The sequence below is a fragment of the Mytilus galloprovincialis genome, chromosome 8 (assembly GCF_965363235.1).
Source record: "Mytilus galloprovincialis chromosome 8, xbMytGall1.hap1.1, whole genome shotgun sequence".
Classification (NCBI taxonomy): domain Eukaryota; kingdom Metazoa; phylum Mollusca; class Bivalvia; order Mytilida; family Mytilidae; genus Mytilus; species Mytilus galloprovincialis.
This window is the reverse complement of record NC_134845.1, coordinates 6,019,609-6,033,091: the sequence shown is the minus strand read 5'-3', so window position 1 is coordinate 6,033,091 and position 13,483 is coordinate 6,019,609. Positions and strand designations below refer to the sequence as shown.

At 33.2% G+C, this 13,483-nt stretch overlaps 1 protein-coding gene across 1 annotated transcript; it reads left to right on the top strand.

The window, feature by feature from the left end:
* Window positions 1-5,831: 5,831 nt before the first annotated feature.
* On the top strand, window positions 5,832-12,781 carry LOC143084936 (uncharacterized). The gene is made up of 6 exons (XM_076261016.1): window positions 5,832-5,988; window positions 8,510-8,606; window positions 9,024-9,071; window positions 9,424-9,611; window positions 10,406-10,695; window positions 12,315-12,781. The coding sequence occupies exons 1-6, from the start codon at window positions 5,929-5,931 to the stop codon at window positions 12,526-12,528; spliced, it is 897 nt and encodes a 298-aa protein (XP_076117131.1). The 5' UTR covers window positions 5,832-5,928; the 3' UTR covers window positions 12,529-12,781.
* The last annotated feature ends 702 nt before the right edge of the window (window positions 12,782-13,483 follow it).

Below are 13,483 nucleotides of genomic sequence, written 5' to 3'. Positions count from 1 at the left end.
AGTTTGTCTACTCTTTGTCAGCATAAAAGCGAGTTTAATATTTTGTAACTGCGACTGTATGATGGTGCTTACAGGAAAGCTTTACTACCGATGCTGCTACCGAATTGCTGATGGAGTAGATTGTGCGGTCTTGCTATGCTCCATGTTCATCGTGATATGAATATCAGTAGACCAAATTATGATTCTGAAACGATTTGACTGAACCAGCCATAGGAAAATTTGGCAAACTCTACTGACTCGATGTTTGCTCTATGTTCTGGCAGCAGACTCAATTAGTGAAATTTTGATGATTATCTTGCATATGAATTTAAATAAAGTTGTTAAAAATTTGGTGTTAGTTAAAGTCTTTAAATATAAAAAAATTATTTAAAAAGTGTCCAAATTCAAAACATTATCAAACTCTCTAAAAATGCCTAGAATGCAGGATTTTGCACCATTCATTTCATACACTCCAAAAACAATTTTCGCCTCGCTTCGCTCGGCTCAATTATTTTGCCTCACTAAAATAAGATGCCTAGTTACGGCCTTGCTCTCTTTCATCTAACATCGGCGGGTCCAGGAAAGGGGGGGAGGGGTTCCGGGGGTTGGAACCGCCCCTTTTTATGGCCGATTAAAAATGGCTGGATCCGCCCCATCTAAAGGAGCTACCATTTGATTTTTATGGGGGGCTAGGATGAAATTTGAAAAAAAATAGGCAGGACAGGAGTTTTGAGTAAAAAAAAGGCAGGATGAGACACTTTGCAAAAAAAAAAAGGCAGGATGACAATTTAGGTAAAAAAAGTCAGGATAAACTAATAAAAAAAAAAAGGCAGGACCGAATAGAGTGAAAAATAAAAAGGCATGACAGAGATTACAACTAAAAAAAAAATGCAGGACAAAATTTTTCATCCAAGCCCCCCCCATAAAAATCAAATGGTAGCTCCCTAACCTCTTCTTTTGTTTTCATAATTTTATTACATCTGGTTTTAAAAGGCCAATTTTGAAAATGTTAGTTTTTGAAAGAAAAAAAGGTGCCAAGGTAAATGTATGCAAAATCCAGAGACTCAGAGAATTATTTTCTGCCAAACTTTTGATTATGTATTATTTGTTTCAGATGGCATACATCTCCAAAACAACAGACGAACCCTTCATTTTTCTGCTTCTTAAGTTCCTTTATTTAGCATATTTACCCTGGGAACAGTATATATGTTCCTGATTTACCTGACGATATCGGGATATTGGTATTTAGTCGGATCTTAACATGTACTTGTGATTTGTTTCAAACCGGTATTTTTTAAAATAAACAAACAAATATCGAAATGTTCAGGGCTTAATTAAATTTGTATTTAGGTAACATGATGCAAGCATATGATGTTTATTGAGTCTTACACTTAGAGAGGCAAATAATCTTTTACTACTTTATCAAAATATTGTGTCAAAACGTTAATTATGAGCTATGAAAGTCAAGTGGCTCGAGCATTTTTCTGAGGAAGTTTTAAAAAATTTCAAAGAAATATATTTTACAGTGGGTTAGCTTTCATTGGTCTTCACTGAGACTAGCTGTTATAGTAATCTGAGGTCTTCACCATCCTATAGATTAACAACTTTTGGTTATACCTATAATTTAGAATCTTCATTGAAGGCGCAGCACGAATGCACAGTTAAAAAAGTTATTATATGGATGTGCCATTTGTATGCAAGAGTGACATTCTTTTGTATTTTGTGCCGATTCAAAAAAAAATATGCGTGTATTGTCTCCCTTTAACAGGTTCATTATTTTATCATTAAGTATAGGATTCTGATATAATTTTGAATAATTTAATTTTGGATGTAACGCGTCTACTGATTGGCTGACGTTATTTTGTTATCAGACCATAGACATAATTTAGTCATGTGACCGTGACGTCATCAACGTTTTTTCAAGGTTTTCTACGGTTTAAAATGGAATTTAGAATTAAGGAAGCTGGCTTGTCATGATTTAGATTTTTTGTCAGATTTTCGGAATCCTCTGGTTTTATCCATTTAAATGCCTTGGAAAAATTTGACCGGTGACCCCCATTTTTCTTTTATTAAATCTTTTACACGTATAATGATAAGCCATCTGTAAAAGTCTTATAAAATTTTAATTACTTTTTAAGAGTTTTTGAGAACTTCATCTTGTCAATGATAAAGCTATGAAAAGTCAAGAGAGAATATTTTCCCGCCAAAATTTCAATTGCTAATATCTCGAAAACAAGCACGGCGACCTATATATATTTTTTGCTCTTTGGATTTCTTTATTAATCATCTACCTATATAAACTAGTGTTTTGAAAAGTTAATTACTTTGAAACTGAGAAGCGAACTCCCTTAAGGTGGTACCGAACACTACAGGGAGATAACTCTGTAAAGTCATCTGAACGTTTTAACTACGTTATGTTGTAAAAGGAATATTAAGCTTCTCAATAATCAAAATTGGTAGTTGTCAAATTGCTATATATAACCAGTGTCATTTTTCTGACAAAACGGTTGGTTCAAAAGTTTTTAAATTTTTATATTTTTGTTAAAGTGCAAAAGTAAATACTTTGACAAAATTTTATGAAAATTGAACGAGCCAAATTAATTTTAGTGAAAGTGTTGGGTACCACCTTAAATTATAAGAAATGACTGTAATATTTTTTCTGTCTATTCGAAATAACATAAAAAAAATGTGGTGCACACTGTTAAATAACCCGCTACGTGCATTATTCAGTGTGCACCAAATTTTTTATGCTATTTCTTCATAGACAGAAAAAATATTACAGTCATTCCTTAAATAATAACAAAATGTATCAATTCAATATATTTCAGTTTTTGTTATTGATGTATCAAAAATATTGATGAACGAATATAATTACATAAATTTGAAACATTTAAAAGGATTACATACCAATATAAAGAACCGTTCATCATTTTTGAAAAAGACTATAAATGAATGTCGGATTCTTTCATTCCATTCAGTCACGTCTCAGTCATTACAGCTGAACGGACGTGCTGGGCCAGCTCTCCTTTACCTGCTATCTTCGATGAGGATTTACAGTTAATTGATCAACGACTTACTACTTTAGATGACAGAAACCAACCCAACGCCGTACAGTAGACGTAGTAGTTGGCGTACCCGCGTTAACATGCACTCCAAATACCATTGTATCATGGGGGAGTGTTATGCCGATTATTGTCCGAGGGCTGTATCCTAGGTGTTAGATGATTGACCTTCATTTCACTGCCTCACGGCTTTGGTCCTGATAACGCTTCCTGTCATCTTTAGAACTACGTCCACGACTCATCTACCAGTACTCTATCATCGAGGTTAGCGGGCTGCCAAGCTGACCAAACTGGCCCTGAAAACAGCCGTTGTGAAGAAATAACACCAAAATAGTCAACAAACCAAAACCAACTCACCAAAACCAAAATGGCGACCTCCAAAATGGCGTCCTCTACTACCTGTTCCTGACCCACGGCAGAAAATATTTAAACGCTCAACAATCGCCTTCGGGCACCGAGCCGACCGTGCGAGGGCTGTATAACCAGTCAAGGTCGTTACACACTTCCATTTGTTTGTTGTCAGATTGTTTCCGATCGTGCGAGGGCTGTATAGCCAGTCAAGGTCGTTAAACATTTCCATTTATTCGGATTGTTTAACTCCCCTTCATGACAGATTGATTGGGATATTAACCAGAGTTATCTAATATTAAACACAGAGAGGGCCTAGAAAGCAATTTTTTATTGTAGCTTATTTAACGTTAAAACAATTATGCACTATAAACGGATGTTACTTTACAAAAATATAAGGACTTCGTTAGCTAAATCTACAAATTTTATTAGATATCATAAATTTTTATTACAATAGATTAATAATATGCTACTTTATTTATATACTTTCAATTTAAAAACAGTCTTTTAAAAAGTCTGTAATTTCAGTTTAAAACAGATTAATATATGAAAAATGATCAAAGATATGTATAAATAAAGTTGAGAATGGAAATGGGAATATGTCAAAACAATAAAGACAATAGCCCTCCCAAAGAGTAGAAAACAACCCAAAGTTTTTCTTGCCCAGGTTCATCCGATGTTAACGATCATTCCCATTTCAAATGCATGTGATCATAAACAGACTGACTGACATGCTCTCAGAGGACATGCTAAATAGATATGTGGAAATGTCTTTATCCTACCTGCACCAATAGCATAAACTGTTTATCTGTACTAAAAGCACAAGTAAGTAGAATGCAATTGACACCAAGGGATGAACATTCTCATCTTTAGAAATTAAAACAAAAAATGTTTTATTCAATATCTTCCATCCTCAATGTGTGTTCTTCAATTTGTGCTATTAAAACAGCAGGTCTAAAGACATTTATGTTGTTTTTTCTTATTGCCAAAAAATTAGACTTTTTCAGATATTGTCTCATCTGTATAAGTAGCTGAACCAAAAAGTTTTTTCCCATATACAAAGGCATAAGAGAATATCGTTCTTGATTCCACGGGGTTGAAGGCCTCTACGGAGTCTATATGCACGACGATATCCTGGGGTTAATTCCATTGTATGCACATGAAAATTGTGGTGTTTTATTGTCCTGAATTGTTACGATGTTTTGTTGTTATTGGACAGTTGTCTCTTTGACAATCATATCACATTTTTTTTTATTTGACGCAACAGTCTTGAAAAGTCATTTGTATCAATTCATGTTGGAGGAAAGTTGTTGATGTAAAATCGACACCAATCTGTACACTATGATCAGTTGCAAGATAATTCGCTCTTTTAGTTACTCATGTTTTCTCAGCCTTGTTATTGACATTTTTGGAAGGCAATATTTATTAATGCCTGGCTCTGATAAATTATTATATCCGAAGAGTGGTTATTATTTTTATAAGTATGAATAGTGATTAGATTACTTCAAAGAAAATAGATATTAACGTCAGTACTGGAGTCTCATGCCGCGTGTTCGAAGCAACTGAATGGTCTAGATCTTTACAGAAAGTTTAAGCTATCAGATATGTTTGAAAATAAAGGCAATTTATTTATAGGACATTTATTTACATATAAAGTGCTTCATAAGTCTGGCTGATATCTGTATTGTAAATTGTATAATCATGTATATATTCAGGTTGCATTATTATAAACAAACTTATATATATGTATTTAATTGAAAATGCATATCCTCTGGCAATTAATGTTAAAACAATTTTTATGACAATAACCATTATTAAAAACAATTTTCTGATTCATTTAAACACAAGTATTAAAAATGAGGTACACCAGTTAGTGTATTCTTATAATTATAATACTTTTAAATTTCGATCATTTAGTTTTTCTAATCACATAGATTAAGAAGTGTTTTGCAATGTGTACAACTATCGTTACTAACAAAAGATGGAAAGTTTGTTCAACTCGTAGCTTGGATAAGGGGTCGATCACCGGCAAAGTAAACTGAAATAATTATCCAATTTTGATGTTTTTAATCCGATACAATTTCAGGCTCCGTTGTATCTAAAAAATAGAAGGTCGGGGATGATATTTACACGTTCTTGAACATGTTAAGTATCTTGCTGAAGTGTGACAATATTAAGATTGTTTGTATTCACACTTTCCACATTTTTTCTTCACTGTAATTGCTGATTGGCTATCGTGTAAATATCATACTTAAATAAATTAGTTTGTATCGATAAATTGTAATTTATATCAAGCACGTACGAATACTTGTTGATATATATTCAAAAAGTCACTAACTTGATTATAGTTTATCTGGTTTTTTTTTATAAATCATATCTCAGTTAGAATTACGCCATTTCGATTTAACAGTCGTAATATTTTCCGAATGATAACACAGCTAAGCAATTGGCCAATTTTACCCTTTAACACTGCATGCATAATTAAACAAGTTGAGGACTTCGCTCTTCTGAAAATCATCAAACGATAAAAGCATTGACGATGGAAGGTCGTTACATTACTACGCTATTCTTCATTATACAAAATGGATTTTTTGCACTGGTAAGTTATTTAATATGTTAGTTCAAACTCTTTTTATCTAATAAATTATTGTTAGGGGAAAATATACTCATGGCAAAGTCAAAGGATTTTGTTTCAAAATCTTTTTTGCAATTTTAAAAGAGAAAACTTTTTAAATCGGTACCATATAATTTGAATGGACACGTTTGGGCATGCACCCGATTCTTATAAATTTATTTTGCATTTTACCATTTTGTATTCAATTCAAGTTTTCTTAGGAGTCATTGTAAAACAAATAAGATAGAAACTTGCGTATTGGTAATATGTATTGTATTTATATGTTGCTCTCTTGATGCTTTTGCAACACATCTCTTTTACCAAATTCTATAACATGACATCAAAATGTTGTCTTTTGTCTCATTGTAACTACCTTTGATATAGTCATAGTTTTCAAGGAACTGCTAACACTTCCAGAGGACATGAAATCAACCTTGGTTTATTGTGGGGTTCGTGTTGCTCGGTCTTATTATGTACTTTATTTTAGGTAATAGTGCGGGTTTTTTTTGCCATGTCATTGTCAATTTTGTCATTGTGGTTATTTTCAAAGTTTTGCCATGACATTGGCCGATTTTTGTCATAGCTATCTTCTTTTTTCCCCTTTGTGTTTTTTGTTGTTGTAATGGCGATATTTTTTTTTTTTTTTTGCAAAATTCGCGTTGTACGTTTTCCTTCGACTTGAGGTTTGGTTATCATCCTGGCCTTTCGCCTTTTTTTACGGTGTAAAGTTCTTGTAATATGTTGGTTTTTTTTGCAACAATTTTAGTGTTTAATGCATACGTGGTGTTCTACAAATACGACTGGTAAAAAGTTCTTAAAAATTCACCAAGAAGTTAATAAATTTAAAAAAAATATCATAGATTAGTTTAATCTTATTTGTTTCGTTAGCTGGAGATATTAATTCAAGACTAGGGTAAGATTTCTGTTTACCATTAGCTCCACACAGTTTAAATAAACGTCTTGAACCAAATCCCATACAAAGTGAAGGCATTGAAAACACATTAGCTTGAACTTGGTATTTTACCAAAATGTAATACTGATAAGGCTGAGATAACATGTAAACAGTTTACGTCAGTTCTTATCGCCTCGGATTTTTTTCTTGTAAATATTTATTTAAGAACACCAGCCTTGTCCTAGATATATACGTACGTGCACTGTATTGAGAATCACGACTTTTTTGCCTGAATAATGCCTGCACGATACATTCGAAAATACTTTTATTTTGCATAAAAAATGTGTTCAATTAGTAAATATAATGTTATCCAGATAAAATTCTAAACTATTTATTTTAGTGATTAAGTTTTATGTACATTATTATTTGTATCGATAGTTTTACAGGACGACAAGAAATTGTTTACTGGACTTCATAAATGCACCCTTCGTCCATTTGTCCCTTAAAAAGTTTAAAAACAAAATCCCATACTATACGTTTATATATAAATCATAATGGAGAGAAATATTTGTAGTATTTGATGTTTAAGTGTGAAGGTGTATAAATCATTCACCTAGTATATACTTACTGCAGCTACTCTCAGAGTGGTACCTTGTGTTTTTTCCTTCTTTTTGTTAGGTCTCTTGTGTCAGTACCTTTCCGACTGATTTTAACCTTTAGTCTTTTTTGTGCTGTTTCACCGTTGTCAGCACTGATAAGGGCATCTTCGCTAGACAAACTACGATCCAATCCCTCCTCTTCCTTGGCTAGCGATGATGAGATTAGGAGAAATTCCGAGAAAGACTGTGCAAGCATGCTGATGTCACCTTCCCAAGTTAGAAGTCTATGTTTTCATGTATTGTTTTAGCAAAAATCAAGCAGACAGAAACCTTCGTTTATTTGTTGTTTTTTTTTTTGGTATTTATTCACATCTTGTCATGAAGTGTATTTTGAACAGATATATCATGTTAAGAAGGGGTATTTGCGAAAAATACCAGTCGAGAGAATGTAAAATTTCACGAGCCGAAGGAAATTCATTCTCATTTTTAACAGAAAATTGGTGAAAAATTCACTGGCTATCAACCAATCAAAACCCAGGATTCTTACATAAGGTGTAATTACATAGTTAATTGTACAGTTCGGGTTTTGTTTATTGGAAAAATCTATTATAATATTTTCAGAATGCTTAGCTTATTCGCTGCTCGATAAAATATCAATCCTTTTTAAACTCGGTCGCGACGTTTACTCTACGAAAAGCTGAAATTTTACAGTATAAATATACTGCTGATGACTCATATAGCACATTAAAAAAATCGTTTGCTCCCCATTATATAGAAATTAAACATGTGACTTCAAACTAACTGTTTTTGAAGTGTTACAAAAAGCTTAAAATCCTCTAAAATTTCACTCATATCTGTGATTTTATAAATGAAATAGTACTAAAATAAGTACAAACTGTAAATAGTTAAAAAGTCCAACCACCAAGTTTGCTCTGGAATAAGTTCATTGAAACGTTTTTTCAGTGATTGTGTTTTATATCTCTCTTTCATTTACACTTTGATATATATTTTACAGGCAATATCTCCGGAGATTCTCCGATCAGCTATGAATACTCCGGACTTTCTGCATAACTTCGTACGCATGCCAGACGGATCACGTCTCAACGTTTCCAGTAAGTTGAAGACCTTTGTGGCTATGATTTCATTACATTGATTTCACATTTATTCTCTATAAATTTACAAAGAGCCAGATTTAGGGGGGACTCGGGGGCGGAGTCTCCATTATGATGTTACATATATGATAAATGCATAGAACTTTTACAACTATCACTCTTAATGTTGGCTTGCCAGGGGTGTGTCCCTTTTTCAAAATCTGGATTCGAAACTGGGATAGACAAGATAAAATAATTGAAATTGATCAAACCAGTTCAACCAAGTTAAACAAGAATTATTTAAGTGGAAGATCAGAATTAATAATCAGTACATAGATTCTGGCATGCATGTCGGTTTATGTTTTTCATGTGGTTCTTCCATGAATTATTTAATAATACATATATCAAACACTTGACCACATTATATTTTTGTTTCAGACTTGGTGCATGAAGATGGCAACACTGACGCTATGCACATAAGTGGAGGTAGTACCTTAACACTGAATAGTTATACAATTTTTATGTCATATGATTTGTTCTGACACTGATAATTATAAATTATGATGAATTGTTAACTTGGCATTTTGTGTCCGTTGATAATAACAAAGTTATTAGAGTCTAAATACAGTGCTATGTGTTAATGATATTGTCTATAAAGTAACACAATGATTAATTTCTGAGTGGTAAATTTCTCATATATAATGGAAATATCATTAAAGAAAAGTGCTGCCTTTTACCACTGATCTTAAGAAGTTTAAACAATTAAAACTATACATGACACAAAGAGAACCACATTATTCAAATTAAATAAGAATTTAAAAAATGTTTGATATTACAGTCGGAACTGCTAGGTTGGCGTCTTATGATCGCTGTGAACCACGCTTTGTGACAGTTATGTTACCGAAAGATATGGACTCTAATGTTTTGTTATGGCCTCCATGTACACGTATTGAGAGGTGTTCAGGATGTTGTCCCTCAGACGTGTTGGTCTGTGAGCCAGTACAAACAGAATTAGTCACTTTCAGGGTATATATTATATCTAATTAGTCACTTTCAGGGTATATATTATATCTAATTAGTCACTTTCAGGGTATATATTATATCTAATTAGTCACTTTCAGGGTATATATTATATATAATTAGTCACTTTTAGGGTTTATATTATATCTGTTATATAGGATAGCGGTATGTGATTAAATGTCAATAAAGTATTCTCAATAACAAACATATAAAGAACCTTGAGCCTTTATTTTTACTTGGAATCGACCATACATCTAATCCCGTTGCAATTATTTGCACCTGTCCTAAGTCAGGAATCTGATGCTCAGTGGTTGTCGTCTGTTTATGTGGTTCATAAGTGTTTTTCGTTTTTATATAGATTAGACCGTTGGTTTTCCCGTTTGAATGGTTTTACACTAATAATTTTTAGGGCCCTTTATAGCTTGCTATTCGGTGTGAGTCAAAGCTCCGTGTTGAAGGCCGTACCTTGACCTATAATGGTTTACTTTTATAAATTGTGACTTGGATGGAGAGTTGTCTCATTGGCACTAATACCACACCTTCCTATATCTATGTTCCAAGTGCTATGGCAGCAGTTTTTGACAATCCTTAAGTTACATTGATTGAATTTTTCTAAAATGTATAAATGAAGAGACCATAAAAGACGAAATTATTCAAACGGAAATAGTATTCAAACATACTAATGTTTCAATACCACACTTGATCAAGAACATTGTATTAGATTGAGATTGCCATGTCTCATAAATAATGTAATGTCAATCTACTAGTTACTCTAAACTATTTGAACTGAATATTTACAGGTAATCAAAAACATAATGCCGTACCAGGGTTCTCCCGAGTTCCAGTATGGTGGAATGAAGGAAGTCACTGTAGAGAGACATACAAAGTGTGACCAACGATGTCGTGTCAAGGCTCATCACTGCAACCCAAATATCCACGACTATTTAGAAAGGGACTGTAGATGTCGTTGTAAAAATCGTGTAACATGTGCATCATCTAAACATATTTGGCGGGAAAACAACTGCAAATGTGAATGTGTACAGAAAAAGCCATGTACTGGATTTGCTCGCTTTGATGAGTCGACTTGCGAGTAAGTAGTTGCTTAAAGATAGGTTACAACTCATAATCAGATATATAGAGTGACTCAAATTAATATTTAGAAAAAGGGGAAAAGGTTGTTATAGTTATCTAGGGTTAGTAAGCATTGCTTACAGATATTTATCGACCAGAGCACTATAATGTTTGAACTTTAGCTTGCAATATAGTACAAAGGACAAGGAAAACACGAACTTGATTAAAAGTGTAGTGAAGAATACAATAAAGGACTTAAAGGACAATAAAATTGAGAATAGAAATGGGGAATATGCCAGGGGGACAACCACCTGACCAAAGAGCAGACAACAACCGAAGGCCACCAATGGGTCTTCAACGCAACGAGAAATTCCCACATCCGGAGATGGTCCTTAGCTGGCCCCTAAATAAAATTGTGTACTAGTTCAGTGCAAATGGACGTCACAATAAACTCCAAAACATATAAAAATGAAGTAAAATTAAAAAAGCATACAAGACTTACAAAGGCTTACAAAGGCTTGAGGCTCTTGACTTGGGACATGCGGAAAAATGCGGCGGGATTAAACATGTTTTGTAAGTTCTCAACCCTCTTCCTATACCTCTAGCCAATGTAGAATTAAAGAAACCCATAGCAATACGCACAGTAAAACTCAGTTTAAAAGAAAGCTTATATTATCGTCTTAATTTTGAAACTAATTTGTTACCCAATTTCTATAATTTCAGCTATATCGAAGGTATTGTGTATTTTATAATACAACATTGATTGATTATCGTACATTTCTAATCTGTTAGAACTGCCATTGCCGTTTCCCCGGACTTTCAGATAAACTATTGACACGTCTATCCTTCCGGAAATCTATCAATTTCCCACTGCCTTTCATGAATTACATAATAAATAGTACAAGGGACAGGTGAACATTGATAGAATAAAGCAATGGCCACGAATGCAGACAGATGACAAGTCATTATCGTTACTTGACCATCAGTTGACCATTGACAAACGAATGAATGAGTAATTGGATAATGGAATATTACGGTTCCATTATAAGGACAAAGATAAAGTTGAAATCTTGTATAGATATCACGCAGGAAAATCAACAATCCAATTACTGTTACTTGTTCTATACAATATCACTTCGATATATGCTAAAAAGACTCCGAGGATAGAAACATGTCCATCGTAGACAAATACCTAAACATATGAAATGTGTTGGTGCTATTTTTAAAAGCCGGCAAAGATGTTTCTTAATCATGTTAATTTGATGACCATTTCTTTGAACTAGTATAATGTTTGTCAAGAAACAAAAGTAAAACATCTTCCATGTTCAACCCGAATATCACTGCTAGTTTTATTTTATCTACCTTAAACTTTTCAGAAGAATTTGAAAACTTTTTTTAATAACCATTGAAGTTTCTATTTTTATCAAAGTATTTCTATTTTGGGTATTGATATTCGTTCTTTGGTCTTTTTTTGGTGTTTTGTATAAAAATGAGAATTTAAGGTAATGAATAAAACAAATAAGAATAATGAGGTGTAGTGACTGTAAGCAGATAACTCACCGTATTATTATTATTATTTTTTGATGATCTTTACGAATTTAAGCAAAATAACTTAAATATTTTTTTGTGCATTTACAGATGCGCCTTGCGCCAGACTATCATGAGCGAAATGACTGATGCAGAAAGAGAAGAGTTGAGAAATATTCTGTCCGGAAACGAAGGACCAGAACCGACGACGACAACGACAACGACTACGCCAGCACCAACAGGGTGTCCTTCTATGCATTGCATTGCTGGATGGGCCCCGAGAAGATTTGGTACCACTTGTAGATGTTTTCCTAGTTTCGGATGAGGCCGGCGTCGACGTAGAGAAACGTAGATAATTCCTAAATGACAATCTGTGTGATTTAAAAAAAAATATGCAAAGAGGCATTGGGTTTCACATGATTGCAAATCTTTTGACACACATGTCTTTCCTTTTTTAACACCAAAAGGGTAATATAATTGTTCATTTTTTCAGTATATTCTTCTCTGTGTATGACGTTTATGGACGCCACTTTGAGATTGAAAACATTTTATGCAAATAAATTAAAAAGAAAGTTTTATTTATTATGTTTTTCTCTATATAGATAGATAAAAGAAGATGTGGTATGAGTGTCAATGAGACAACCTTCCATCCAAGTCACAATTTATAAAAGTAAACCATTATAGGTCTCTTTGTTTTCCGATGAAGGAAATATTTCACTGTAAGTACACTCCATCTTCTGTGATAGATAATTTTAAACCAAAACGTTGATATGATGACTTGGGTATAGTGACAAAAGGAAGGACGATTTTTAAGTATGCACCGATCTTGAACTTTACAATTTCCATATACCAGCGAATTTTATAAACAAAATAATAAATCGAAATGATCCGCACACATACACAGTTAAAAGGAACGAAAATGAGTAGAAAAAGGATGAAATGACATTCGCTGTCAAATTCATGCTTATTTATCTGACTCGGATTCTCCTATACGATTTACAACATACTAAACCGTATATTGACATTACAAAAGAAAAAAAAAAACCTGTAATCTATGGAATCGTTATAGTGCTTTAGCATTTCGTATTTACTGCAGACAAGGTGCCATTCAATAAAAGAGGGGCAAAATACACCAAAGAGACATTCAAACAGATAAGTCGAAAACAAAACTGACAACGCTATTGCAAAAAAGAAAGACGACAAAAAGACATTATACAATATAAAAAAGAAGATGTGGTATGATTGCCAATGAGACAACTGTCCACAAGAGACCAATCCGA